The sequence below is a fragment of the Primulina eburnea genome, unplaced genomic scaffold (assembly GCF_022965805.1).
Source record: "Primulina eburnea isolate SZY01 unplaced genomic scaffold, ASM2296580v1 ctg813_ERROPOS5677299, whole genome shotgun sequence".
Taxonomy (NCBI): Eukaryota; Viridiplantae; Streptophyta; class Magnoliopsida; order Lamiales; family Gesneriaceae; genus Primulina; species Primulina eburnea.
This window is the reverse complement of record NW_027331583.1, coordinates 22,234-48,712: the sequence shown is the minus strand read 5'-3', so window position 1 is coordinate 48,712 and position 26,479 is coordinate 22,234. Positions and strand designations below refer to the sequence as shown.

At 34.3% G+C, this 26,479-nt stretch overlaps 4 protein-coding genes across 7 annotated transcripts; 1 reads left to right on the top strand and 3 right to left on the bottom strand.

Annotated features, from left to right (window-relative positions):
* The first annotated feature begins 2,647 nt into the window (after positions 1 to 2,647).
* On the top strand, positions 2,648 to 8,885 carry LOC140822409 (serine/threonine-protein kinase MHK-like). 3 transcript variants are annotated; one of them, XM_073183175.1, is made up of 18 exons: positions 2,648 to 2,857; positions 3,508 to 3,880; positions 3,985 to 4,063; positions 4,160 to 4,228; positions 4,366 to 4,455; positions 5,021 to 5,159; positions 5,262 to 5,364; positions 5,454 to 5,506; positions 5,811 to 5,877; positions 6,142 to 6,250; positions 6,356 to 6,421; positions 6,492 to 6,560; positions 6,635 to 6,686; positions 6,763 to 6,867; positions 7,801 to 7,832; positions 7,917 to 7,959; positions 8,097 to 8,172; positions 8,493 to 8,885. In XM_073183175.1, the coding sequence occupies exons 2-18, from the start codon at positions 3,873 to 3,875 to the stop codon at positions 8,620 to 8,622; spliced, it is 1,290 nt and encodes a 429-aa protein (XP_073039276.1). In that variant the 5' UTR covers positions 2,648 to 2,857; positions 3,508 to 3,872; the 3' UTR covers positions 8,623 to 8,885. The 3 variants fall into 3 exon arrangements, with proteins under 3 accessions (XP_073039276.1, XP_073039275.1, XP_073039274.1); XM_073183174.1 differs by having other exon boundaries at positions 2,660 to 2,857; positions 3,505 to 3,880; XM_073183173.1 differs by having other exon boundaries at positions 2,661 to 2,857; positions 3,455 to 3,880.
* A 1,133-nt stretch (positions 8,886 to 10,018) lies between these two features.
* LOC140822420 (anthocyanidin-3-O-glucoside rhamnosyltransferase-like) lies at positions 10,019 to 11,873 on the bottom strand. The gene has a single exon (XM_073183188.1). It carries the CDS (start codon positions 11,661 to 11,663, stop codon positions 10,245 to 10,247), a length of 1,419 nt encoding a protein of 472 aa, XP_073039289.1. The 5' UTR covers positions 11,664 to 11,873; the 3' UTR covers positions 10,019 to 10,244.
* A 3,400-nt stretch (positions 11,874 to 15,273) lies between these two features.
* On the bottom strand, positions 15,274 to 18,092 carry LOC140822414 (GTP cyclohydrolase 1-like). The gene is given in 3 exon segments (XM_073183179.1): positions 15,274 to 16,887; positions 17,428 to 17,539; positions 17,541 to 18,092. Coding segments are annotated over 3 exon segments (1,392 nt in total). The 5' UTR covers positions 17,646 to 18,092; the 3' UTR covers positions 15,274 to 15,712.
* A 3,442-nt stretch (positions 18,093 to 21,534) lies between these two features.
* Positions 21,535 to 26,360, bottom strand: LOC140822417 (cyclin-C1-2-like). Of its 2 annotated transcripts, XM_073183184.1 has the most exons (9): positions 26,247 to 26,360; positions 26,044 to 26,150; positions 25,532 to 25,571; positions 23,884 to 23,928; positions 23,250 to 23,368; positions 23,035 to 23,149; positions 22,764 to 22,808; positions 22,344 to 22,491; positions 21,535 to 21,902 (listed from the first exon to the last, which is right to left on the bottom strand). In XM_073183184.1, exons 1-9 carry the CDS (start codon positions 26,276 to 26,278, stop codon positions 21,801 to 21,803), a joined length of 753 nt encoding a protein of 250 aa, XP_073039285.1. In that variant the 5' UTR covers positions 26,279 to 26,360; the 3' UTR covers positions 21,535 to 21,800. The 2 variants fall into 2 exon arrangements, with proteins under 2 accessions (XP_073039285.1, XP_073039286.1); XM_073183185.1 differs by lacking the exon at positions 26,247 to 26,360 and having other exon boundaries at positions 25,543 to 25,571; positions 26,044 to 26,153.
* Between the last annotated feature and the right edge of the window lie 119 nt (positions 26,361 to 26,479).

Genomic DNA, 26,479 nt, shown 5'->3' with positions numbered 1-26,479 from the left:
GAAGAATATTCCATTTGTGACATTCTTTCCAATAATAATATTTTAATAATATCCACATGAAAATTTGTTATCTAAAGATTAATTTCTTAATTAATAGAACTTTATCCTTTCAAATTTTTTTCTTATTTTAAGGAACTTAAACAGTAAAAAATTAGGTAAATATTTTAGAGATCACTAATAGACCGTCTTACCGTCAATTTTATGAGACATATATCCAACCAGACTCGATTCATGAAAAATATTATTTTCATACTAAAAATATTACTTTTAATTTTAAACATATATCAGATAGATATGTGGAAATCGATTGATTCGCAAGACCATTTGACGATAGACATGTTTAAAAATATATATTTGTATGGATAACAACGATGTTATATGAATTACCGTCTAATTGAACAAAATCAACTTATTGTAATTAAACTTATAATAAAATATTATAAGAATTATTTGATTGTGGATATCGTCTGTTATTAAAATTTGTTGCATTAATATTTTTGGGAAAAAAAATTCTCCTTATAATAAATTTCAATTTCTAGTGGAATTTATATTTTCATAATTCAACTTCTATACAATTTAATATTATATTTTAACAATTGCACAAGACGTTGAAATTTTGATGGAAGAAGAGGTTTTTCAAATGTTTAATTTAATAACAATAAATATAAATATCGGTATCCATCATTAAATATTACTTATAATATTTTCCATACTATAATTATCTTTCCAAGTTCAGATATCTTAAATTGTAATCAATGTTTTATTTGTTTTTAAACAAATTATATCAAAATATTTTACGTGTATAAATATATATTTAAAAAACGTAGATATTATTATCGTATTACCATTTATAACTAAAACTGTCAAAATGAGTTAGATTAATCGGGCTAATTCGTCCGCCATGTAAAAGAAGCGAGATGGGTTAATGATAAAGTGACTATGACAAACTGACGAACCAAATTGTGATTTTATTTGTTTAGTTAATTTATGTCTGAATATATGTTTCCATGTACCACAAAATAACGATACATATAAAGAAAGCATAACAATTTCTCTTATCCGGGAGATATCAAATATTCTTGAAATAATTGATGAAAATGAACAAGAAATAGATTGAGCAAAAGATGATAAAATTTAATGATGGGTCAGGTCAATATTGAATTTCAATGGTCATAAATTTGTTAATTTTTTTCTAATTGTGTTTTATGCACTTTTAATTCCTTATTATTTTAATGGTATTAAATATTGTGTTGATCAATTTAATTAATGATTTTTATGTGTTTTTTTAGTTTTTTTAAATATATATTAGGCGGGCCCTTATAATTCGATAATTCAGGCCATATCTCTAAGTTCCATAATTACTATATTCTTTCAGATTACAAAAAAGACAGAAAAAAAAAAGAGAAATGTTTCGTCCAATGAATGTTTAAATTCTTCCAGAAAGTATATGTTAGCACCCTTGAAAATATAACAATGATATTATGATGGAGGGCTCGAAACGACAAGCTATGGAACAAAATTGTCAAACCGGCTGAATTAGTTGTTAGCTCAGCGTTACAACTCTTGACAGATTGGAGAGCGATGCGTAGCATCGAAGGAACTGAAGATAGAACAAACCAGCAAGACGAGGAGAGAGTTACCTGACAAAAACCACAAACTCAAGCACTAAAATGTAACGTCGATGCATCGATACATAATGGTTCAAGGAATATCGGGGTGGGAATGGTCCATCGTTCAGTGTATGTTTCACACATAGACAAGCAAACAAGGTTGCCCACAATCTTGCTAGGGCATCTTGTTTCTATACTCGTACATCGATCTGGAATACTCCTCCAGATTTTATTTTTGATGTTTTGAATGAAGACGGTAATTCTCTTGATTCTTAATAATATGTATGACGTTCAAAAAAGTATATAAAAATATATGGTCACTAAATTTAAATATGTAGAACAAAAAGTAGGAAGATATGTGAGAGAAGAATATGTGGATACTTTCAAGTGGAAACTATAATTTTTTTAATTATAAGTTTATATTTGCATATGTTTAAACAACAGATTATGAACTTTTTTTTTTTTTTTTTACAAAATTGTATAAGATAGTAGGAAGATATGTGAGAGAAGAATATGTGGATACTTTCAAGTGGAAACTATAATTTTTTTAAATTATAAGTTTATATTTGCATATGTTTAAACAACATATTATGAACTTTTTTTTTTTTTTTACAAAATTGTATAATTTTATAAAAGAAAAGTTCATGAACATTTGCAAAAGCTATTTTTATCATCAAACATGGTTGGACTCAAGGTTCAATTCCAAGTACAAATATAATTTATGTCGTTTCGAATATATCAACGTAATTTTATTTTCTCGTGAAATTTTATATTTTATATTTTTTGACGAAGTGTTTTTATAATATCAATATCAAATTAGCTTTTCTTAATTATTGTTTTGGAAATAATTTAAAATCCCATCTTAATTTGAAATCTTGATATCAGATATTCATAATGACAATAGCTTTTAATCTCCATGGATATACGTATCATAAGGATTTATTTGAAAAATATATTTGCTGCATCTTTTGGTTAATATATTAATAATTAAAATAAAATAATATTGTCATTGCATATATTAATATTTTTTATTCAGTATAATTTGGTTTCTTCTCAAACGCTTCTTCTGCGGATTTTGCTGTTAGTATATTCATATTCATACCCTCCTACCTCTCGTTCATCCAATTCTCTCTCTTTCTCTCTTCTGTCCGTGCCTTGTTTTCAACGATTCCTGCCTTGTTACATTCTTGATCCGGGCATCAAATTCTCTCTCCAGATCCTTCTTCTTTCACTCATGTTGTGTTAAGGTGAGTTCAATTCGCTAAGTTTCCGTTTTGATTATCCTTTTCGATTTTGGGTAAGAATTTTGTGCGGGGGTGGGTCTCAGATTCTCTTCTTTGAATTGTGATTATTGAGTGTTGTCTGTAATTTGAAATATCAGTTTTGCGCATGCGTGTCCTTAGATTGTTTTGAGTAATTCGAATAAAGGTTGTTCATTTTTAAAATTCAGCGGCATGTAGGATTCTCGAGATTGAATTTTCCCCGTTATTTTTAGTTTGTTGAATTTAATTTTTACGTTACCAATTCTCTTAACCTTTCATTAGTCGTATTGTGTGATTTGTTTTTTTTCCCTTATATGTTGAATTATTGGTGAGTATATTTAAATTCGGAGTGGGTTTGATGGAACTTTTACGATCAGTTGTGTTGTTATTGTGATGTCATGCAGTAGAGGACTCAAACGATGCGAGTGTATTCTTTTATCTCTCGCGATCTGCTGAACCTCGATCTGGAAAGAAATGGATTGACGTAGTTAACCTTCGATGTTTGCTTGGTGCTTCGAGTTTAGCTGATTTCAGTTATTCATTATGTTTCCAATGACAGCTGTTTCTTTGTTCATTTCACAGGATTATGATATAGTCAATGCTAATTTGATTTTCGCTTCAACTTTTTTTAGCAGATGGTTGAGATTTGAGTTACACGAAAAGCTAAAGCTAATGGTTGTTGATTATTTTGGAACATCAGTTGCTGCAACATTTTTAGCAAATATTTTATGGCGCTGTGGCTGCTGTTAAATGATAACCATTGCTAGCAGCTTGTAGAGGGCTGCATATAAGCATGTTGATAGCATTTTGGTTAATTTTCAATCGTTCTTACTATGAAAAGCCTGCCATTTACTACATATTGTATTATGTGATGGACATAAACGCAGATGCTAACATACAGTTGGTTGAAGAGTTCTGTTTAGACTGTGTAGAAACCTCTCTCCAGAGATTAGAAGTCCATTGACCTAAACTTTACTGTTCAGTATTTTGTGTATTAAGGATGGAAAGGTGAGAGTATTTGTTTTTCTGACTTTTCTTCTTTCAGTACTGCTCGCATGATTTCTTACTCATGTCTGTGAGAATTGGCGTTTTCATTTACATTTTCTTACCAGGTATAAAATACTGGAGGATCTTGGAGATGGAACATGCGGAAGTGTATATAAAGCCATCAGCATTGAAAGATATGAGATTGTAAGGGCCTTTCTGCATTAGTGTCCATTCTATTTCTTTGTGACAGCCACAGAGTAGGAAATGTGGAACCCTTTTTATGTTCTATATCCATTTCAGGTTGCAGTCAAAAAAATGAAGAGAAAGTTCTATTACTGGGATGAATGTGTAAACCTACGCGAAGTTAAGGTTTGTGATACATGTTGATACTTGCTTTCTGCTTGTTGATAAAATCACAATGGAGCTTGAACAACTAAATGGAGCTGGTGGTTGTACTTGTATTTGGGAAGAAACAATTGACACTTTTCTTTGTTCCTTCTTTGCAGTCTCTCCGTAAATTGAATCATCCTAACATCATCAAGTTGTTGGAGATCGTCCATGAAAATAATGAGCTTTTCTTCATATTTGAGTACATGGTATGGTTGATATATTTTCCATCTGTCAAATTGTCCTTCAGTTACAATTATGGTAGAGTTTCTCAGTCACCGATTTTTTGTTGAAAATTCCTTACTACAAATTCTGAGCGGCTACCCTTTTTCCCTTATGCCTGATAAAAAATACATCTTTTTCTGTTGCAAATAACTTCTGATTTTTTTTTGTCGAGTTTACATTTAGTAGGGAGCAATGCAGCATACTATCAGAATATTAGAATGGCAACATGATTTGTCATGCAAGATTTTTTTTAAAAAGGAATTAAACAAACAGTCATTGACTGTCAAACAAAATCAAGAACCAACATCGTGAAATGGATAACAAATGAGTTGAGCGTTGAGGCACTGGGAAACAGGAACTGACATAAAGATATCTGGATTATCGACTTTGTGGATAAGGGCCAAATAAATTGCTTATGCTGGAAAAGTGGATTTAGAAATTCAACTTGTTAATTCAAACCTAATGACCTTGAAGGGACGACATTTAATAAATGAGTATTGTAGAGGAACTAAACTGCCATACAATTTTGATCTTGGGTTTTATGTCCAGGAACATAATCTATACCAAATAATGAAAGACCGGCGAACTTCATTTTCAGAAGAAGATATTCGAGGCTTAATGTCTCAGCTGCTTCAAGGGCTTGCTCACGTACATAAACATGATTTTTTTCATCGGGATTTAAAACCTGGTATATTAGATTTTTCCGCACCAGATGGATTAGTACTTTTATTATAAGAAGGGAAGAAACATAGTTGTGGACCTAATTCATTTATATTCTTTCTGCTTCCAGAAAATTTGCTGGTGACAAACAATACAATAAAGATTGCTGACTTTGGACTGGCTAGAGAACTCTCATCAATGCCCCCTTTTACTGATTATGTTTCCACTCGTTGGTGAGACATCTCTGTTTGCCTACCGTTTCTTGCTCATAATTGTGATTTGTAATTTTCTGATTGATGATTGTACATATAATTTATACAAGGTATCGAGCTCCAGAAGTATTGTTGCGATCTTCATCCTATACACCTGCCGTTGGTACACAAAAACCGTATTTTTCTCTAACAGTTCCATTCATTTTAATTTTAAGTTTAGTCAAAATCTTGTAGTCTTACCTCTACTTTTTATAGTGACTTCATTTCATGTTAATTGGGTGTGCTAGTGCAGCCATTTTCTAATAACGCATTACAATGATGTAATCTGTCCCAGAGTGGATGAATTTGGTGCTCCAAACTTTAGTGGATTTTGATTTAGCTGTTTCTGAAAAAGAGAGATTTTAAATGATCTTTCTGTCTTCTCCTTCTTTACGTTTGAATGTATGTCTAATTACAAAACCTCACAGATATGTGGGCGGTTGGTGCTATACTGGCTGAGCTTTTCACTTTGTGCCCGATTTTTCCTGGGGAAAGGTGACTATTCTTGATCTGGTTTTCAGATTCATCTGTCTTGTAGCCGTATCGTTGCTTTCATTCTTCACATTTATCTTAGTTCTTGTCACATGCAGTCATTTAGTTAGATTTCAACTTGTGTGTGTGTGTGTGTTTCCATTTATGAAGTACCTTAAATTCTGACTTGTCTGCTGTTTATGTGAGATGTCATCTACATCAAGCTAGTAGACAATTAGTAAAGTTTTTAGGACCGTGCCCTATTTTTTTTGTTTCATTCATGACCAGTGAAATTGATCAATTATACAAGATCTGCTGTGTACTTGGAGCACCTGATTGGAATACATTTCCTGAGGCTACTAACATTTCGCGATTGGTTGATATCACTTTTTCAGAGGTAATGTCAACTTAATATGGGCATTTATCTGCTATTTTTTTTTTTTTTTACATTTAGTTCTTTCTCTGATATTTTCAACTGATTTGATTATGTATTTTGTTATAGATCATGCCTGTTGATCTTTCGGATGTCATTCCAAATGCAAGTATTGAAGCAATTGACTTAATCAAGGTAGTTTTAGTCTGATACTTTTTTGGGTTTTATTTGGCAACCATGTGCTAAATTTTCTCTTCTGTAACAGAAACTTTGTTCTTGGGATCCATTAAAGAGGCCAACCGCTGATCAATGTTTGCAGCATCCTTTCTTTCATGTAATATGCATCACTTTATGTCTGAAATCCTACTGTTGTTACTTCATCTGAACCTTACTTCTGCCATTTGACAGGTTGTCAAGCTAATTCCTCGTCTACCTGGACATGCGCTTCAGCTTAGTCTAGGTAATTGCAGTTGGTAACTTGCATTCTTCTCAATGATGCAGATCTATGATCTCCACTTGCTCTACTAATACTGTAGGCTCTGAGCCAAATCTTGAACTGAACCTGTGGAACTTTGGAACAGCATCAGATGATTGTTTTCTTGGCTTGACGCTCGCATTGACCCCTACCGCCCCAAACTTGGGTAATGAAGTTCTGTTGTGAGATTTCAGTAGTGTTTGGGAGAGCTTCTAGAAAGTATTTCCTAAATGCTAGTTGCATGAAAGTTCAGCTTCAGTTTCTATAACTTTTATCCAAAAGAATCAAGAGTGTGTGTTTTTTCTTACTTCTGTTTTTTTTATGAATTAAAATTATAAGTTAATATTTATATCTTTCAAATATTTATCATATTACATTTATTTTTTAAATAATATTTATATTTTTATATAATTTGCATTTCCAGAATTTTTTTATGCATATTTTGTATATTTATACTAATTTTGTCATTTTTTATATTTTATTTTTATTAGTCTTATGTATTTTTTCAAACATTCATATTATGAAAAATAAATTATTGATATAATATTCATAATGTAAATAATTATATAGATAGTCAGAAGAGATCAATTTTATATAATTTAAGGAGACGTTTGTCATTTAACTAAAAATTAAGTTTGTATGCAGTTATTTTTCAAATATTCAAACTTTAGCTCGTATAGCTTTAGACTTCTATTTCCAAACACTCTTTGCTTCAGCTTCTAACCGATTTCAAAGTAATCTCTAGAATAATCACTTTAAAATAAGTAAAAGCATTCCAAAACACTCCTTTAATGATTTTTGAGGTGTTGATCTGATATAGATATATGTTTACATGTTCTCTGGGCCAAAACAACAGGAGTAAATATTCTCATGTTGTGAGACCTAACTGATATGAGGTAAAATGTAACTTATGCATTGGTTAGTACTAAACTGGTAGCAAATGTATAAATAGAAACTAGATGATGACAGCTGTGGTGGCATGGATGTGCCAAGGTTTTATGTATTATATATTTTCTATTGAATCTAGTTTGTTCTGATTGCTAACCACATGCCTTGTGAAACTTTCCTTTTACATGAGGATTATTTTTACTTTTTGTAGAGAAGGTCCGCAAAAGCCAAGGCACAAAAGAGGTATGTTTTCTTTTGCTTCTCTTTCTTCTGATAAGATATAGGAGGCTAAGGTTTTCCTTGACATAGTTCTGACCTTCTGTGCAGGATGTAAACATCTGCAATGGTTTTCATGAACATTCACAACCAGGTAACTTGTATCGTGTTAGTAGTCATTGTTATTGCATTTAACTTTCTAGCTCACTGAGTACCTTGTTCCTGAATGAACTCTGCCTTAACAAATTTCGGTTTCTTCAAGAAGAAATGATAGTTGCTATTGCTTCGCAGTTTTCTGGTCATTATTTCCTTCTGATCCCAATGTAATTACTACATCAGTGGAGTCTTCCCTATCCCTATCTTTCAGGTAAATTGCACAGCCACTCTAACTTTTAGTTTGTGGTGAAAATGCAGTGGGCTGTTCACTGGAGCAGCATAATAAGTTGGGAAGAAAGTAAAATTCAGCTGGATTGACTATTAAATTTTTTATTGTGCAATTCGAAATCCCTGTCCTTTCTCTTATTGATGCTCGACTTTCCCACTGATTTACAACGTTATCAATTTATGAAATTATGACATGGACAAGCTGACTTCATTTTTCAAATTTTTTTGGCCACTGGAGGTTTACGTAGTTGAGTTTCTTATGGCCTTCTGTATTAATATTTGTACTTTTTTCACCAATTGCAGTTCAGTACCACATCCACCAATTGGAGCTCCACAATCCGCGGGATTTTCCATAGGTTCCTTTCAATCCAACATCCTGGACCGCCCCTTAATGGCGACATCCTCCCCATTCCACCATGTTCATCACCTTTGACATGGCACAACCGTGCTTCGTCCGGTGTGTGGTCATGTGAGACGTCCTTATCAAAGTTGACCGCAAATCTAACCTTTAATTAGTGATATACTTTAAAGTACTACCCAAATAAATGTTCTGGGAAATTCTTCCCCCAGAAATACTGTTCACATTGTTGTCATGGGGTGAATATAGAGTAGATAGTTATGGAAGTAAGTGTTATGAAGTTGCTAGGCATGACTCTGTAGATGCTCACAGTTAATTGGAAAGATGTTTTTGATTTACTCTTTGGAGTAAGATACGATTTTAACAACTTTATTACTGAAGCGTGTACTTTAATGTATTCCTTCTTGTTTCGCGATTCCGATTGACTTACCCCTCCCTATCTCTATGAAAATATTGCGTCAAATATCCATCAATTTTTTTTTGTGTTTTTGTGTTTTCCATTATATTTATAGCGTTGAATATAGAATTTTAAGGAAACTATTGTGAAACTTTGATTTATAGTATAAGAGAGATTTTTGGGAATTAATTGGCTAATGTTGGACAACCGAAATGCTAATACCCTTCTCTGTAACGCAGTGGAGCAATCTAGTCTCTTTCTTAAATTTTTTTGATCATGCACTGATATATCTATGATGGTGATGGCATCCCAAAATGATATTCTTTTTCTACAAATCATAGTTTCCCACTATTGTCTTTTAAATCCTATATTGATCACGAAAAAAAAAAGTGGAAAACATGAAAAAAAAAGTTGATTAATATTTGACGTAACTTTCTCATAGGATAAAGATCTGCATGCTAAAAGGAAGGAGATAAATTGAAATACTAAAAAATGTTACAATGAGATATTAGCTTCACGAGAATTTCTCAAGAGTATTTGATACAATTTTGGCATTAAAAGAGATTAAAATGCTCAAATATGTTACAGCAGTTACAGAGAAAATATTAACTCGATGAAAATTTCATGAGATTATTTGACTCAATTATATCCTTTTGTTTTCAAAACAATCTCAGGGAGCACATCGTTGAAGAAAAATTCTGGGGCCCTTTTCAAATTATTTATTATTAAAAAAAAAAATGTATAAGGAAAGAAAAGTGAACTAGTTGAAGAGCAGGCATCTCTATATGCTTGCGGCAGCATTGATTTTCATGTGTATTATTGACAGAGTATTCAAATAATATATTAGAATCCGCCTGTAATAAAAGATATGAAACCAGTTTCAACCATGTGTTTCATATATAATTTCTACATTTTTCCTAATAATCACTGTGATAAAATATAAATTTAAAATAGCATCCAAAAACACACTACAAAACTTTGGTAAATCTAAACCCCAATAAAAGAGCAGCAAAGGCATCAAAATCATTATTTATAACTACCTTTAATTAGTGAAAATTCAATCAGCTTTAGTAAATGATTTAGTAACTCAATGACAGATTTGACATAAATTAAGGTCCAATCCCTTATTAAAAAACAACATTAGTAGTACCAAATTTATATTTTTTTATTACAACACACACGCGCGAAAGATTCGAAGTCGGAGAATCAACTAATCTGACAAGAGGCGAGATCACTGTGCTACGATCCCGATCTCAATACCAAATCTATCTTAGTTCCAGGAACAAAAGTCCGATTCCTCTCAAGTGTCTGAAATTCCTGCTACTGCCTCCAATTCCTTCACCAAATCCTTGATTAGATTGTTCTGAGCTTCCTCGTTAAGAAGAAACTCTTTCCACTTCTTCTGATTGTCTCTGATAGTTTTCCCAGGTTCTCTGTCTCCAAACACCATGGTTTCAATAGCAGTCTTTATATCTTCTTTCCCAAAATACCCATCATCATCTCTCCTATTTACCTCCACCCCAAGCTTCAAATCCCCGCACACAAGCTTAGAGTTCAAGAATTGGTCACCCTTTTGTGGCAACATTACAAGCTGGCAGTCGTTTAGGATTGCTTCTATTACAGAGCTAAATCCTGCATGACATAAATAGTACCCTACGCTGCTGTGAGCGAGAATCTGCTTTTGCTGCACCCACCCGGTGGAAATGACACCTCTGCCCTTCACCCTCTCCAGAAATCCCTCTGGAAGGGCCTTCTTCAGCTCTGCTGAGATGTCTTTATCAGCGGGGAAATTTAGTACGAGAAAGAATGGCAGGTTGGTGAGTTCCAGTCCTAATGCCAGTTCTTTTATCTGATCATCGTTCAAGAATGTTTCGCTCCCGAATGAACAGTAAATGACAGATTTATCGTCAAACTGGCTTAACCAGTTAGCCCAATTCTCCTGCAAGGGATCAGTCCCGGGCTCGGGGACGACCGGACCGACTAAAAGAACGGGTTTTTCGAATTGGGATTTGACGTATTCTATGTAAGGAGCTTCCATTTCGTTGCAGGTCTTTGCGAGGATGATTGAGCAGCCTTTTAGGCCTGAAATCACGCGATCATACACGCATGGTTTTCCGTGAAAACTGTTGAACAAGTAAAGAAAATCTCGGGCTACAAAGGTATTCACTGAAGTGATGGAGGTTTTTGGGAAATTTGGTGGTGGAAATTTCACTTCTTCAATAGTTGGATACCTTGTCTGCTCAGGGAGCCTAGCGGGGACAGTCAGGAACGCAGTAGAAAGAGCGATAAAGACCGAGTAGAACACCGTTTGGATGCCTAACTCGGAAGCCATTTTCGGAAGCCATTCTTGAGCAAAGTCGAAGATGACGAAATGGGGTTTAAGTTGCGACAGAAGATCCTTGATTTGTGGTTGCATGAGATCAAGTGCTACTTTGAGCAGTTCAGATTGTGAGGGACTAAGCTCAGCCGTACTCTCGATGCCTGGTGGAAGACCCTCCACCGTTGGGATTGTGAGAGGAATGATTTGTAGAGTGGGATTGGGACTAAGCATTGATTTTATGCGGTGAACATTGGCTGGTGCCGTGAAAAATGAGATCTTGACGCCATTAGAGGAGAGCTTGTTGGATAGTTGAACAAATGGGCTTATATGACCAAAAGCAAAGAAAGGAAACATCACAACATGAAGATTTGTTCTTGATTTGTTCATCTCCAACTCCATTTCTGACTATTTCTTTCACTTCTCTTTGGGACTTCGATCTGTATAAATAGGCAACAGAACTATGGGGATCTGAGCACATGAAAGTCGATTAGAACAAAGTTGAAATGGTGGTTCGCATCTAAAGTTTGTTTGAATGGTGGTTCGCATCAAATCTGGGATGCAAAATACTTTTTATAAACACTGTACCCCTCTTGCTATGTTTAATGGATTCAGATATGTGTCAAAACATATCGAGACCGGTGGCAAGGTTCTTTGAGGATATTTTATAGATACTGAATTTGGCTGAATTGACCATTCTGGAAGTACTCTCATCTGGTTTCTTGATTTGATGTAAAAAATTGATTCTCTCCCTAATTATTATATAATTAAAAAAATTCTCGATTTTACCTTGCTTTGAACTAATTCAATTTGATATTTATCCACCCACGAACGTTCGAGTTTTGACAACTTAACCCCATCCTGATGTGTTTGCATTGTTTGAACCATAAGTTTTTTTTTGTTATCATTATCCGAAAACGACAAAAATTTGTGTGAGACGATCTCATTGGTCGTATTTTGTGAGACATATATCTTATTTGGGTCATCCATGAAAAAAAACATTATTTTTTATGCTAAAAGTATTATTTTTTATTGTGAATATCGATAAGGTTGACTCGTCTCACAGACAAAGATTCGTGATACTATCTCACAAGAGACTTACTCTTCCGAAAACAAAGTGAAAAGTTGAAAATTATGGTGTTTGATAAATAAATAATTTTAATAAAAACTTCTAAAAGTCAACGGAGAATTCGAGTTAAAACAGATTTATTTTAAGTAAAATATCTCTTTTTTTTATTTATCGATTGCAAACGCGCATTTAGAAGCCCCTTAGTCAAAAGCTCGGGCTTTTAGCAAAATACAATAAAGTAAAACCAATAAAAATTAAATGGATCTTTTTACGTATTAAAGAGAGTAGATGTTGATTGATACCCAAAACCGAAGAAAGCGGTGGTTGTGCAATTTTCATCCGCTTCTTATTAAGTGCGCCATTAAATAACCGAGCTTGGGGGTTGTTCATAGGGAAGTTATTGAAAAATCCCCAATCAAAAAATTTTTTTGGCTTCACTCCCTACCCACAAAATTGTGGTACTATGTCATACAAAATGTGGTACACTTCATGTGGAAATGTGGTACACTTCATGTGGAAATGTGGTACTAAAAAAGTACCTAGGGACTGAACACAAAAAAAAATGGTGGCTGAGGACTGAACCCAAATTTCCCGTTGTTCATAAATGGAAGAGGCTGGTCCACACACACAAATAAAAAAAAGTTCCAAATCAATAAGAAAATCTCTCAATTATTTTATATGTAGCTCTATAATTGCTGTACATAATAAATAGTTGCAGCACGTCTAAGTTTTAGCTAACTTTGATCTGGAAAAAAAATTTTGAATTTTATGTTGGTCAATTGAATAGAGAGTGTTGGGTTAATCATGTATGATTGAGACGACATTAGACAGAGATTTCTCGTACTCACAAGTCTAACAGCCTAATCTATTAGCATTCAAGTATGTGCACTCTGCGCTGCCACAAATATAAAGAAATAAAGTTGTGTATTGTCTAACAGCTATAGCTTTTAACCTAGTAATAAACGTTTGATCTTAACAATTGGTATAAGATTTAATTCATAGATTCAAGTATCCCAAGAAGCATATTTCTATATTTCTTGGGGATGGAAACATACATGAATAAGAATAATATTGTGATGGGTAAACTCCTAAGAAGTTCTCGTGCATCAAATTGTCGACGTTTGCTTCGTTTGATCTAGTTGCCGACGTGAACCATAAAAGATTGATGTCAGATCTTAACAGATAATATTATCTCCGTTGATGATAGAGCCAACGATAGAAAAATGATAATACTGATATATATTTAAAAGATATGAGACAATACAAGTAGATAGACACGCATCTTCAGACCTATTTACCTAACACCTCGACCTATTAGCACTCAGATAGGTGCACTCTATACTAAAAAAGTATACATAAATAAATTTGTTTCTTGATTGACAGCTGTAATTTTTAGCTTAAAGATGTACACTTGATCATAACATCAAGAAAAAAAGAGAAAAAAAGAAAAGAGATGGCCTGTCTTTTTTTTTTTTTTAACAAAAAGAAAATATTTTAACTACAAATATCGAATAATTACATTGGAAATCAGAGTATGTGAAGGGGCACCTCGACATACTAAACCAGACACAAAAACAACCTCTGAACAAGAGCACCGACAACCTGCCATTTATCAAACCCTGAAGTTCTTTGGCTATCTTGCTATTGAGAGAAATGGAGGATCCAAAAAATCTGATACTCCCCGCCTCTGTCCTCTACCAGAGACGTCGGACATTAAAATTCAATATAATCCCCGTTCTTGATTTGGTCATCCCTATCGGCCCTACTTCCCTCCTTTCTCACAGGTCATTTCCTTACACTTAAAATTGTAATTTATAAATTTATTAGTTATTACATATTATATATTTATATTTGTTGTTTTAACAAAAATATATTTGTAGTTATTTTGATATATATTATTAAAAGTGTGATTTTCGAATTTATATATATATATATATATATATATATATATATATATAATATAATATAAAATAATTTAATATTATATATATTATTCAGGCATATAACATATATACGAACATCAAATAATGCAATGTATATATACGAACATCAAATAATGCAATGTATATAATAATATAATTTGTGTGTATAGATATAATATAATATTATAATATATTGTGTGTATAATTTATACATACATATTACCTTCATATATATTATTTATAATACATATTACGTAAATATATATAATAATTTTTATATTTCATAATATATAAATACACGTATATATTTATAACTAATTATTTGAACTTAAGAAAATTCAATAGTATGTTAGCATAAAAATAATAAAACACTCCCTATTATATATATGAGTGCAAATTTGGTCAGATGACAATTAATTATTTTCAAGTATGAAGTCAAACTCTAATTTTTCAAGAAATTTTAAATTCAAACTCAATTATTAAAGCAAAATGAAAATTTAATCAATTCAATTTATTTAACTCCTATGTAAAATATTTAATATAAAAAATTAAACGAGCAAAAAAGTATTTTTCATTAATTAAGATGACATTTTAAATTTAATATGTGCAATAGAAATTTGAAATATCATATAAATAAATAATTGTATTATGTAGTCATATAAATATAAAAACAAACAAATATTATTAGGAAATCCTTGGGTTAGATAACAACAAAAGATTTAAAATATATCTCTTATGAACACGAATCTATGAGACGGTCAACACTATCAATATTCACAATAAAAAGTAATATTTTTTCATTGATGACTCAAATAAGAGATACCACACAAATTCCGACCCGTGAGACCGTCTCACACAAATTTTTGTCCTCTATGATTTAAGCCCCTCCTCAATGGCGGGGGAAACATTTTTAGGGGAAACATTTTTTTCCAAAAAAATATTGGCCCCGTCTGTGCTCACTGTGCCCCAGCTCGCGGCATATGAAATTTTGTATTTTTGCTGTAGGAACAGGGCAGGAGAGAGTAAACATTTATTTTTTTACTTTAGCAGTAATTTTTACAGTACTTTGATAAACCAGTCAAAAACACCATATCTTGATATAACTTTTACAGAAGAACGCCACTCCTATTAAAAAAAAACATGATCATCTTCAATAGTAATGAAATCGGCAGTGAAAACAAAATTCAAGCACCATTGATGGATTGGGAAACTATCCCTTGTATCATCTCACAGCCGCTTCAGATGAAACACTTGCCAAATAAGATCAAACTTTTGACTAGCTAGAAAAAGCGAAATTGTGGATCCATTTATGATAGCAGTAACATAAGCACTTTCATAATATCAAACTCAGGATAAGATTTTTTTAGTTCATGGACGAGTCTGGCTCCATATCTTCCATGCATTGTGGCCGTCATAGACAGCAAAAGAACCATCCTGGGAATAAATATATCAAGCCAAAATCAAGAAGCAGTGAAGTCGGGAATAATCTGCAAAAACTTTTCCCTTGCCGTGGGATCAGTGGAAAATCGACCCAAGACAGCAATTGTAGCGGTATTGCTCCCAAACTTTTCGATCCCTCGAGAAATCATACAAGTGTGACTAGCCTCAACAACCACCATTACATCTTCACCTAAAAACGAGGAAACCATCTCAGCTATCTGCCTGGTCAACCTTTCTTGAACTTGGAGCTTGAAACCGTAAAAATGAACTATTGACTGTAGAAGAGATTTTCCGATAGGTTCGACTCTGCTGGAACCATAATAGCCTATATGCACTACACCATGAAAGGGAAGCAAATGGTGCTCACATAATGACCACAACGACAGGTTCAGCTCAGAACAGAGGAGATGTTTTTCTTCGTTACTACTTAGATCCACATCGGAAGTTAAGGTAACTCTCTTACTTTGAACAAATCCATTCAGCTTCAGGTCCAAATCTGAGTTTTTAAAGTTCATTAGCCACTTTAAATAGCAAGATGGAGTTTCTGTAAGCTCTTCCCTCAATGGGTTCTCACCCAAGGAACGAAGAATTGAAGCTGCAGCACCAAGCATTGTCGAATCTGATGCAAGCTTCTTGGAAAATGTTTGATATGGACACCAATACTTATCTTTTGAGGATGCCGAATGGGTGCCATCATCATTTATGTCCCGGAATCGCAGAAGACCAAGGAAATCAGTCCAGATAGCTGCCTTCTCATTGCCAAAAACTCCTGATCCTGACTTTACTGACATCTTCTCCCAGTTTTGATGATTTGGATCAAAGAGGGCAGAGTCAAAATTCGGGAAATGAATGTGTGAACACTGGAGGACAACAGCAACTCCAGTGGGTTGGATACCATGCTGCAAAGCTCCACAAATGTCACCAGCCAGTCGTTGAGGATCTTGAAGCCGCTTGGCGAAAACTCCAGCAACTCGAGAGAGCTTGCTTAGGCCTAAAACTCGCTGACCAGATGCAACATAGCCAATATGACACTTAACCTGGAATGGAAGCAAGCAAGACTGGCAATACGAGAATAGATCAAGATCCCGAACAATTATTAGTCCACCTGCTCCACCACCATGACCAATTCTGTTTTCTACCCCAGCTTCCGGAAATAAACTACCATCAATAATATCTCTCACTTTCTGCTTATAACCTGGAAACATGAGCAGATATCACCACTCCATCTTTTAGCAGAAAAATGCTTTCAACCCCAACAAAATATGAAAGTGGAGCCTCAGTAAGTATGCATGAATCAAGAAGTGAACATCACATAATTGACTTAGCCGCTCAATTAGTTGCCTGGTTCATATTCATTCCAAGATAAAAAAAAAATTATGATCAAGCACCCATACCAAAGGATCAATATTTTTATATTAGTTCTTACTACCAAAATCTCCATCTCAGCAACCTGATGCTTCAGCCTTTTTGACAGATATGCTGATTCTTGTCATACTCCTTATGATACCATACCCGTCTTAGAAGGTGTCAACCAAAGTTAATATGTGCAGCTTTTAAATGGAACATTCAGCAGTAGTCAATGAAAAACTTTACAGCTCCCATATATCATGACTTATGAACCCCATCACACAAATCTTACATATCTCATCTGTTAAGGATATATATAATCAAAAAGAGCGAAGATCCAATCGCAATAATGGGATTTTTACATTATATGCAGGCAAGAAAGGATCACCTTTGGTCCCTTCTCTAAAAGCCTTGGCCACTCTAATAGGAGTCTTTAAAAGACCTTCACGGTTGATATCTTCACCCAATCCCTGCAACAGGACCTTCACAGAATCTTCAACTGGCCACAGTTTCAATCTCCTCCTCAACATCCAGCTCAACACAGCCTCCAAGATTCACTCTATTCTCCAGTTGCACATTATAATGATCCTCATCTAAAGCGCCCATTGACAGAAAAGAAATTTAATTCCAAACCACCGACCACCGAACTCAAATCACAGTTTCGTAATAGGCAGAGGATGAAACTAAATCATACGTCTACAAGGAGGAAAAAAACCCGCTCAATGGAAATAACTGCGAAAGATCGAAACTTTAGAAGTACCCAAATAAAAAAAAAAAGACCAAAACACAAACCAATAAAAGGAATCTAAAGAAACAACAGTACACCATAGACCAAACGCTCCAGATACAGAAACTCCACGCTGGAGCTAATGGAAAGGAAGGAAGAGTTGAAATGAGAGGAGGAAGATAAGGAAGAGATCAAGATGGTTAGTGTGTGGGATGCGGTATTTAAAAATGTAGGGTTGGTGTTGATTTTGGAATGCGTGTAAGGCCTTACCCTTCATTCGCATTTTCTCCAAAAACAGAAATTTACTTCGAAATCAGTGATGGTTCCACCGAACGCAAATGCCCAAAAATGTAAAACTCCAAGGGTTCGCTTGGTACGTAGGATGTGATAATTGAATGATTAATAATTTGATTTATAAATGGTTGATATGATAAGATATATAATTTTAGTGATATATAATATCATGTGTGGTGTGAAATTAATGAGATGGATAAAATTATGCTAAATGTGTTGTTGACCAAAATACCCTTCATAATAATATTTTAATTTATTAAACAATTAATATTCTTTCCTCCCCCAAACCTAGAGACCGTCTTCCGATAAATCACAGATCAAATGAAAACCCTCTCACTTCTCTTCGCCGGTGAAGATTGAAAGCTGAGGCCAGATCCGTGAAACATCGGAATCGAAGAGGTAACAGAGAGCTTGAGCATGTTTTTCTGGGTTGGCCCCTACTTCAATGAAAATGCCTAAAACGACCTAGTCCCCCACAAATTTTACCTGAGCAAAATTTGCCAGGACTAGAAGGGGAAATGTGGCAAGTATTAGCAGTGAGACCCTCCATTCGACTGTGAAGGCAACAATGAAAGATGTAAGAAGAGAAGTCATGTTCTGTAGTATCACCGACATCCTCTCGGCGATGGCTGATTTTACGTCCGCGGCATCGGTGGCTAAACGGGCTGCAAGAAGGCTGGAATTGTTCTCCTCCTCGTCGAACCAGCCAACTTCATTCCTCAAGATCGCTGAAATAAATAAAGAAAATTAATATTTCATTATAACCAAAACAATTGAGAGCAAGATCAACCAAAACAATTGGCAAGAGTGTACTGCTGAAGAAATTGGGAGAATGAGGTAAAGAATAAATTGCAAATTTGATTTTATAAATCAGGGGTATTTAGGACATTAATATGTATTAGAGTTGTGGGATAGGTTTTATCCTTCTTCTATTATCGGATCTCTTGTCCAATACACACAGTAAAAGTTGTCCCACAAATAGTCAATGTCAACTTTATAAATCAAAGCAAACAAAACATTAATAATTTATCCACCTTTAATCCTACTAACCAAACTGAGCCCAAGTATAGATGTAGTCCCTATGGATCTCACATTGAATTTATAATGACAATTATCCACCGGATGTAACAGGCCGTGGGGGCGGCGTCGGAATTTGATAGGGGAATCTTTTAGTGGCACCACCTTTGAAAATTTTTGTTTGTACAATTTAATGGGGAAATTTTATTTATTTATTAAAATAATTTCAATTACATGTTCAATAAGTCCAAGATTACAACTTTAGTGATAAACGACGAAATTATATGCAAGTTGATATGCGAGTAAACAAACTATATATGATTCTGAAAACTATGTCGAGCTAACTCATTCGACACTTGATTTGCATTCCTTCTGCAATGTTGAATCTCGACATCTTGGATTTCGGAACAAAAGATTCGTATTTTGCGGTTCTAACACATAAAGATCCCTAGAAATTCCAACCTTCAGCAAATATCAGATAACCATTGTCATCACGTCCCACAATTCCCACTCCGAAATGGTTCAATGATTGTGCAACTGCAGTATCAACATTAACTTTAAAAGCTCCAGTAATTGGTGGTTGCCAAAAGGATCGAGTGTTAGTCTGTATTCCAACATCAAATTGGATCTCAGAGAAGATTCTTCAGTGTTCCTTAGTTCTACGGACTCTTGTTAAAACATCTTCTCAGTCCTTGACTTTATTCTGAAAAAACTAGTAGATTACGTTCTGTCTGTCCATAGGCTCCAACAAACCAGTACAAAGTTTGCTAAATCTTCTCCACGACCATTATCAATCTACAATACCAAAATGCGTGTGCGATATCTTCGGGATAAGAATTACAACTTGGACACATTTCATGGATCACCACTCCTCTATGGATGAGATTTGCACGTACTGGAATTGCCTCAAACAACATCCGCCAAACATGTATTTTGATTTTATTTGGAAGCCTTAGATTCCACAATTTTCGAAGACCTGTACTGAACCCACAAATCAATCCATTGCAACTTGATTCATCTATCTTCGTTGCTAAATAATAACCCGAACGTACCGTATACACACCTTTAGCACCCCACCAGAAATTCACTATCATTGACCGTGACACGTGCCATCGGTAATCTGAAAATGCTCATGGTATAAGAGGGATAGCCTGGGCCAGGCCAGGGCCACTGCCTTAATCAACACCTCCCTTCCCCCAACTGGAAACATTTTACTCTTCCAACCCTGAAGTTTTTGCCACACTTTCTCCCTAATGTCATCGAATATCCGTTGTTTATTTCTTCCAGTGAAAGCAGGAAGACCCAAGTAAACTTCATAGGACTCATTCCGATGCATGTTTAAAACAGAAAAGACTTGATCTTTCATTGCGTTACTCGAATTGGGACTGAAAGTAATGCTGGATTTTTGTACATTAATTACTTGTCTCGAAGCATCTTCATAATTCTGTAACACTTCCCGGATAGTATGACATGTATGCAAATCTGTTTATCCAAATAGCAATGTATCATCTGCAAAGAAAAGATGCCTGATTGCAAGAGCATTCGAGCACACCTCACACCTTTCAATCCCCCTAAAGCTGTCTGATTTTTCAACATCGAAGAAAGTCCCTGGGAACATAATAAGAATAAATATGGGGACAGTCACAGCGGACAACCTTGTCGTAGGCCTCCTGAAATAACCAGATGGTTTGCCGACTTTAACTTTTGAAAATATGTCGTTTAGACCCATTGATTGCGCTATTTGCTAATGTGATGTGAGTTGTCACATTTTTATCAAAATATTATTTTTTATGTGAACATATTTAAAATAAATAGTTGTTTTTGGATTATTATTCGAACCCAAACATGGATATTTCACTTAAATTTCAATAATAATAATAATAAAAATTGGTTGGTTGTTTCTTTTGAATTTGAAGTTATATTATACAAGAGGTAATTAGATGGATAAGCAAGAAAAATGAGAAAGAAGTTCTTCGTCCTAAATAAAATAAGTATTAAGAAAATAATTAGAAAAAGTATAATTTACTTACAAAGTTTTTATTCTATTTTTATTTAATTTATTAAAAAAAACAGTGACTTGTATTTCAAGTCTTATACGAAATACAATATGTAGATTGCACGAGTGAAATACTAATATCAATAAAAAAAATATCATTCGACATAAAAGTGAACTATATATTCGAGAAAAAAATACATACAGGATTGATAAAAAAATAATATTTGTACCAAACATAGGAGATCAACTACGCCACTTCGTGATCTCGGAGGACAAACTCTGGAGATGAGATGAAAATTTTCATAGAATCATGAATTTTTTTAAAAAAAATTTGGCAAGCTTGGACAATTTTTTTAGATCCATTATGCTTATTTGTTAGAGTTCAACGATTATTGCTCTCTGTATACCATTTTATCGCGAAGCGAACCCATTAAAATTCCAATTTTACAAGATAAAAAAAATATAGTGATGGTAATAAAATAAAAAGAAATGATTCACCCTAACAACAGGTGTTTCCCAACATTTTCATTATTTTCTCGGAATTCCTCCAATAAAATCCAACATATAGTCATAGGCTAAGTGGCTCGACTTCCCATTCATTTGTAGTTAGATAAAAAGGTACAACGGAAATCCACATTGAGCAGCTTACTTACTGTTGCAAGAACCTCGGCGACTGCAGCTTAATACTGGAACTTCAAAAACACGACTAATCACACGAAGCGTGCCATTATTTGGAGGCTAGCTTGTTCATGGCCGCATTGACTCTGTCATCTGTGATCAGTTTGTGGCTATCGTAGAAATCTAATATCTCCATCGCAATGTTTTTCACCTGTTGCATTACGGAAACCATTGAATAAAATTGACTTAATCATCACAACCGGAGTTGGAAATAAATAATCGTGTCTTGGATGTAAATTTGACTAATGTATGGAAAATAAACTAGCGAACTTGAACTCTAATGACTCAACTTCAACGAGCATCGTCACAATTCGCTTGGCACTATAATGATTCAACTTTATCGAGCATTTTCACAATTCGCTAGGAACAAGGTTTGATAAAGATTTGTTTGCCTGTCCACGTTTTCGTTCCCCTGGCCCAAAAAGTACATGATACAGGTGCATTTTTTCCCGGTAAATCAATTTTTCTAGACAGTTTGTTCCAACTTATCAAGTTAAAACTTAGTGAATATAATAGAACTAAAGTATCATCATCATCAAATAATAAGGCAAGGTTGCAATAGCATTAGGATGAAATTTTCAAGGGTACTCACCACATTCATATCAACCTGAAGCTCTTCAAACCAGGCTGTGTTTTCTTTATCCTTTTGGACACTCGCAATGTATATGCAGGCTAATGCAATAGTATGAGGAGGATGTATAAGAATCAAATCCATCTTATAAGTGTCATTAACAAGGCCCCTACAAAATGCCGCACAGTCAAATCAAAGTCTTCATCCATCATTCGATGATCATCATATGAAAAGGAAAACTAGGCACCTCGAGAAGAAATAACGGATCCAATGCACTGATAATGACGACTTTGAACAGTAAAACATGGAAAGATTTAAAAGACATGCATATAGAGAGCGAAACATGCTCTTAATGGATTTATAAAAGGCAACAGAGGCTGAGAGTTGATATTTATGTCTTGAGCAATAAACAGTGAACAATAAATCCAAGTGATAACTTACCAAGTTAATTGGGTGGCATCATTCATGCCAGCATCCTGAAGATATCTGAAAATTAGCAAAGTTACATTAGCAACATTAATCATTGGGATTTTGAAAAGATTTTAATTATCTGAAGAGGAACAAGAAGTTACGTGATAAACAACCACACGCAAATCAGCTGCAAAGCCTTAAGTGAATTGGTATAACATGAGATGTCACATGCACTTACAGGAATAGTCAACCACAACAATTGAATAATTAGATATATAACCTTTAATTGAGATACACTTACTGAGACAGTGCCCGATAAGGATGGAAAACAATTAAGTAATAATTGAGGGCTTCCAGAATTTTCATTTCCATTTCCAGAATCTCTTTTATTTCATACCGATACTTCTCATCGGTATCTGCAAATGTGAAAGGGTGGTGGCTCTTGCCACTGATCATGCAAGACACATACAACAGAAACACAAAAGAACCTAATGATAGTAAATATGATGTACTCACATAATTTCTTGATGTAAAATACAAGTAGTCTGGCCTGCACTGTACTTTCTTCAGCTTTTGATGCCAAGTACAAACATGTCGGAGCAACCAAACGAGGATCATATTCAGCCATACTTCTCCTGACAACAAATTAATTGATGATGCTAAGAACTCGTCCCCGAGAATCATGGTTACATAACACCTAATTGCTGAATGACAGGAGCTTTGATACACCATTTTAATGCATGAAGTTGATAATACCATATAATTCAGAAGCTAAACATTTAATGATTCTCACATGCCTGAAGATTGCACTGAAGTAGAAAACTGTCGCATTTTCATTTTTTCGGAGCAACTTCATTGCAGTAATAGAAGGAAACAGTAATGACCACACAAGCTCAAGATGAACTGTCACATTGTGCTCAACAGCAAGTGAGGATCTAGAATTGAGACTAAAAATCTTCATTTTAACTTGGGCAATTTCAAATAAGCAACACTACAGTTTCGATTCCAGTTACCCTATTACATTACATTCATTTAGTTATGACTCTGAAAATCTTCATTTCCTCGTACACGATGAGATGTTAGCATCGTCTTCTGGTTAAGATATTGAAAGGGAATTTCATGATTGCAAACATGCAGAAATAAAGCATACCTGACATACACACGTCTCATATATGTGATGGCAGTAGCAACAACCCTGAAGAGTTAATTAACATGTGAGGGGTCTTTACAACTGATGAAAAAGCAGAAATAAATGTGCATTCATCGGAATTCATTCATCCACTTAGGTTCATTAGTTTAGAGATATCATCAAGTATAAACCAGCTATACCAGTGACGACTTGTCTTTCATATGGTTGGATACGAATACCAAGCTAATTGTAACAAAAAGCTTTCACTGACTCGAAGCTTGCGCCTATGTAAATGTTACAAGTAATGTATCATGTACAGATTTTGTGAGAGATTTTCCATGAAAAACATAATACCAAGGGCGACCAATCTAATCAAGAATATATAGATGTCTTGGGGTCGTTGATTTACTCTTAAAAATGCGCATCCAGTATATTCTTGTCTCATTACTGTTTTTCTGGACTATTGTCATATAAAAAAACTCTGTAACCCATGAGTACTTGCTATATGCATGATTATAAACCCAACTAAAAACAAGCATTTTTCAAAACCTAGAATACATGAAATGGGTGCAGTTGTAGGAATTAGAGAGGCATTCTAAAATAACATCAAGTCCCCCAGGATTTTGAATCCATAATTTTTTCACTAATACTCCATTCCATATTAAATACTCAATTGCTTATGGGCAAGTGCTTCACAATATTTTAAATCCTTAGATGTCGAGGGTTACTCAACCCAGTTTCTTCATAATCAGATTCAACATAAACATCTTAGTCGCATTAAATCTTATCTCAATGCTTATAGGAAGGCTAAGCCCACTAGAAATTTTAGAAAAATATCGCCCATGAATCCGTCAAGAACTTGAAGTCATCCAAAAGGGAAAACTCACAACTTAAAGTATAATAATTCGTTGCATTTTACAATAGGAAAGAAAAACTTTGATAGCTCAAGCAAAAACTAAAGGTCGTCACAACGAGATGGATTTTCTTGGGGGAAACTGAATTATGCTTGTCTAATACTCAGAAAGAATAAGTAACTAAATTTGCATTCCTATTCCTTACAAACTTCATAAAAGGAGAATGTCAGGTATCAAAGTAAGAACACAGATTCACTCAGAGACATTAAATCAGCTAGAGGCACCTCTCTTTTTGTGTGTAGGGAACAAATCAAGAGGTAAAACAATGAGGCCCTAATCAGGACCAACTAAAATAATCTCTTTAATTTCATTGTATTTCCTTGAAGTTGTCTAAGGACATCATATTTTCACCACCTCTCCCATAGAAAGGACATGCCAACAATCGACTTCTTGAGCAATATACACCACTGTTTGTACTACTCACAGGGCTTATTCTGGATAAATACATTTGCTCGATATAAAGTCAAAACTTTGGTCAAGGAATTAATAAATGGACTTGTTCGAAGTATGTTGATAACTTCAAGACATTCACTCTAGAAAATTGCGTTCTTTCCAGGTCTTAGAAAAGAGCGATGCTGACATAAGCAACTAAGAGATGTACCAAGTCGTATAGAAAAATATTTCATAAAATTGTTCAATCCAATGGAAGTTGCCACTATGTACTGACCATACAACAGATTATAGTAATCAAGTTTTCAAGAACTAAAGATTGAAATATAGCAAAAGAGAAGCAGGAATACAGAACACAAAAAGACCTTTGCCGTACTTTCACATTCTGCGCCAATCTTGTAATATCTGACCCGACAAAGAAAACAATGATAAATGTCAAAAAACTGCTATTATATTAAGAGGATCAAATAAAAAGAAACATTTCCACATAACCATGACACTGGGAACAAGGTTATGTCACACTCCTATCACATGCCAAATCAAATGCAGCACAAAAAATTCACTTATTCAACCCGTCCAATGATGAAAAAGAGAGAGAAGAACAAAGACCTCAAACATATGATGGAAGGAAAAGGAAAAGGAAAGGAATGAAATGAAACAATTCCCGGAATACACTCAAGAAGTTGAATTGAAAATAGCTGAAACACTAAAATATAGTCATTATTTTGAGGATTCAGATTAATAACCAGTACCCATTTATCAAAAATCAAATGAAAGTAAGATTACATTGCAAAGTGGGAACCTTCACACTTGTCATATTTATCGCGTTATTCAGAAATATGAAAACCCGTGAGAGAAATTGAAAGGCGAGCATTACAGTTGGCCATATGCAACTTGATGAGCTTGAAGTCATCAAGCGTTATACCCCTCTCCTTATCCTGCGGATGCACTACATCAACCTCTTCTGGGTCAAGAATCTGTTTGCTAATTTTCACAAACAGGTAAAGAAGGAAGTTGAACGTAAAAATAAGTAGTAAAATCAAGAAACAAGTATTCAAACGCCCGCAAATTGAGACGTACAAGTGCGATGAAGTCCAGAAATTTGCAGCCATCGTATACGCCCAACAGGATTGACGCCACTTCGCCAAGGTGAATTTCCGATCAAATATAAATCTTAAATTACACAAATAATATCCCTTACATTTTATTATTAAGAATTAAACAGAAAAACATGGTCTCATTGTGATTTTTTAGTTTTATTTTATTTAAATTTCTCTTATTAATTTTTTTTAAATTTCTCTTATTAATTTTTA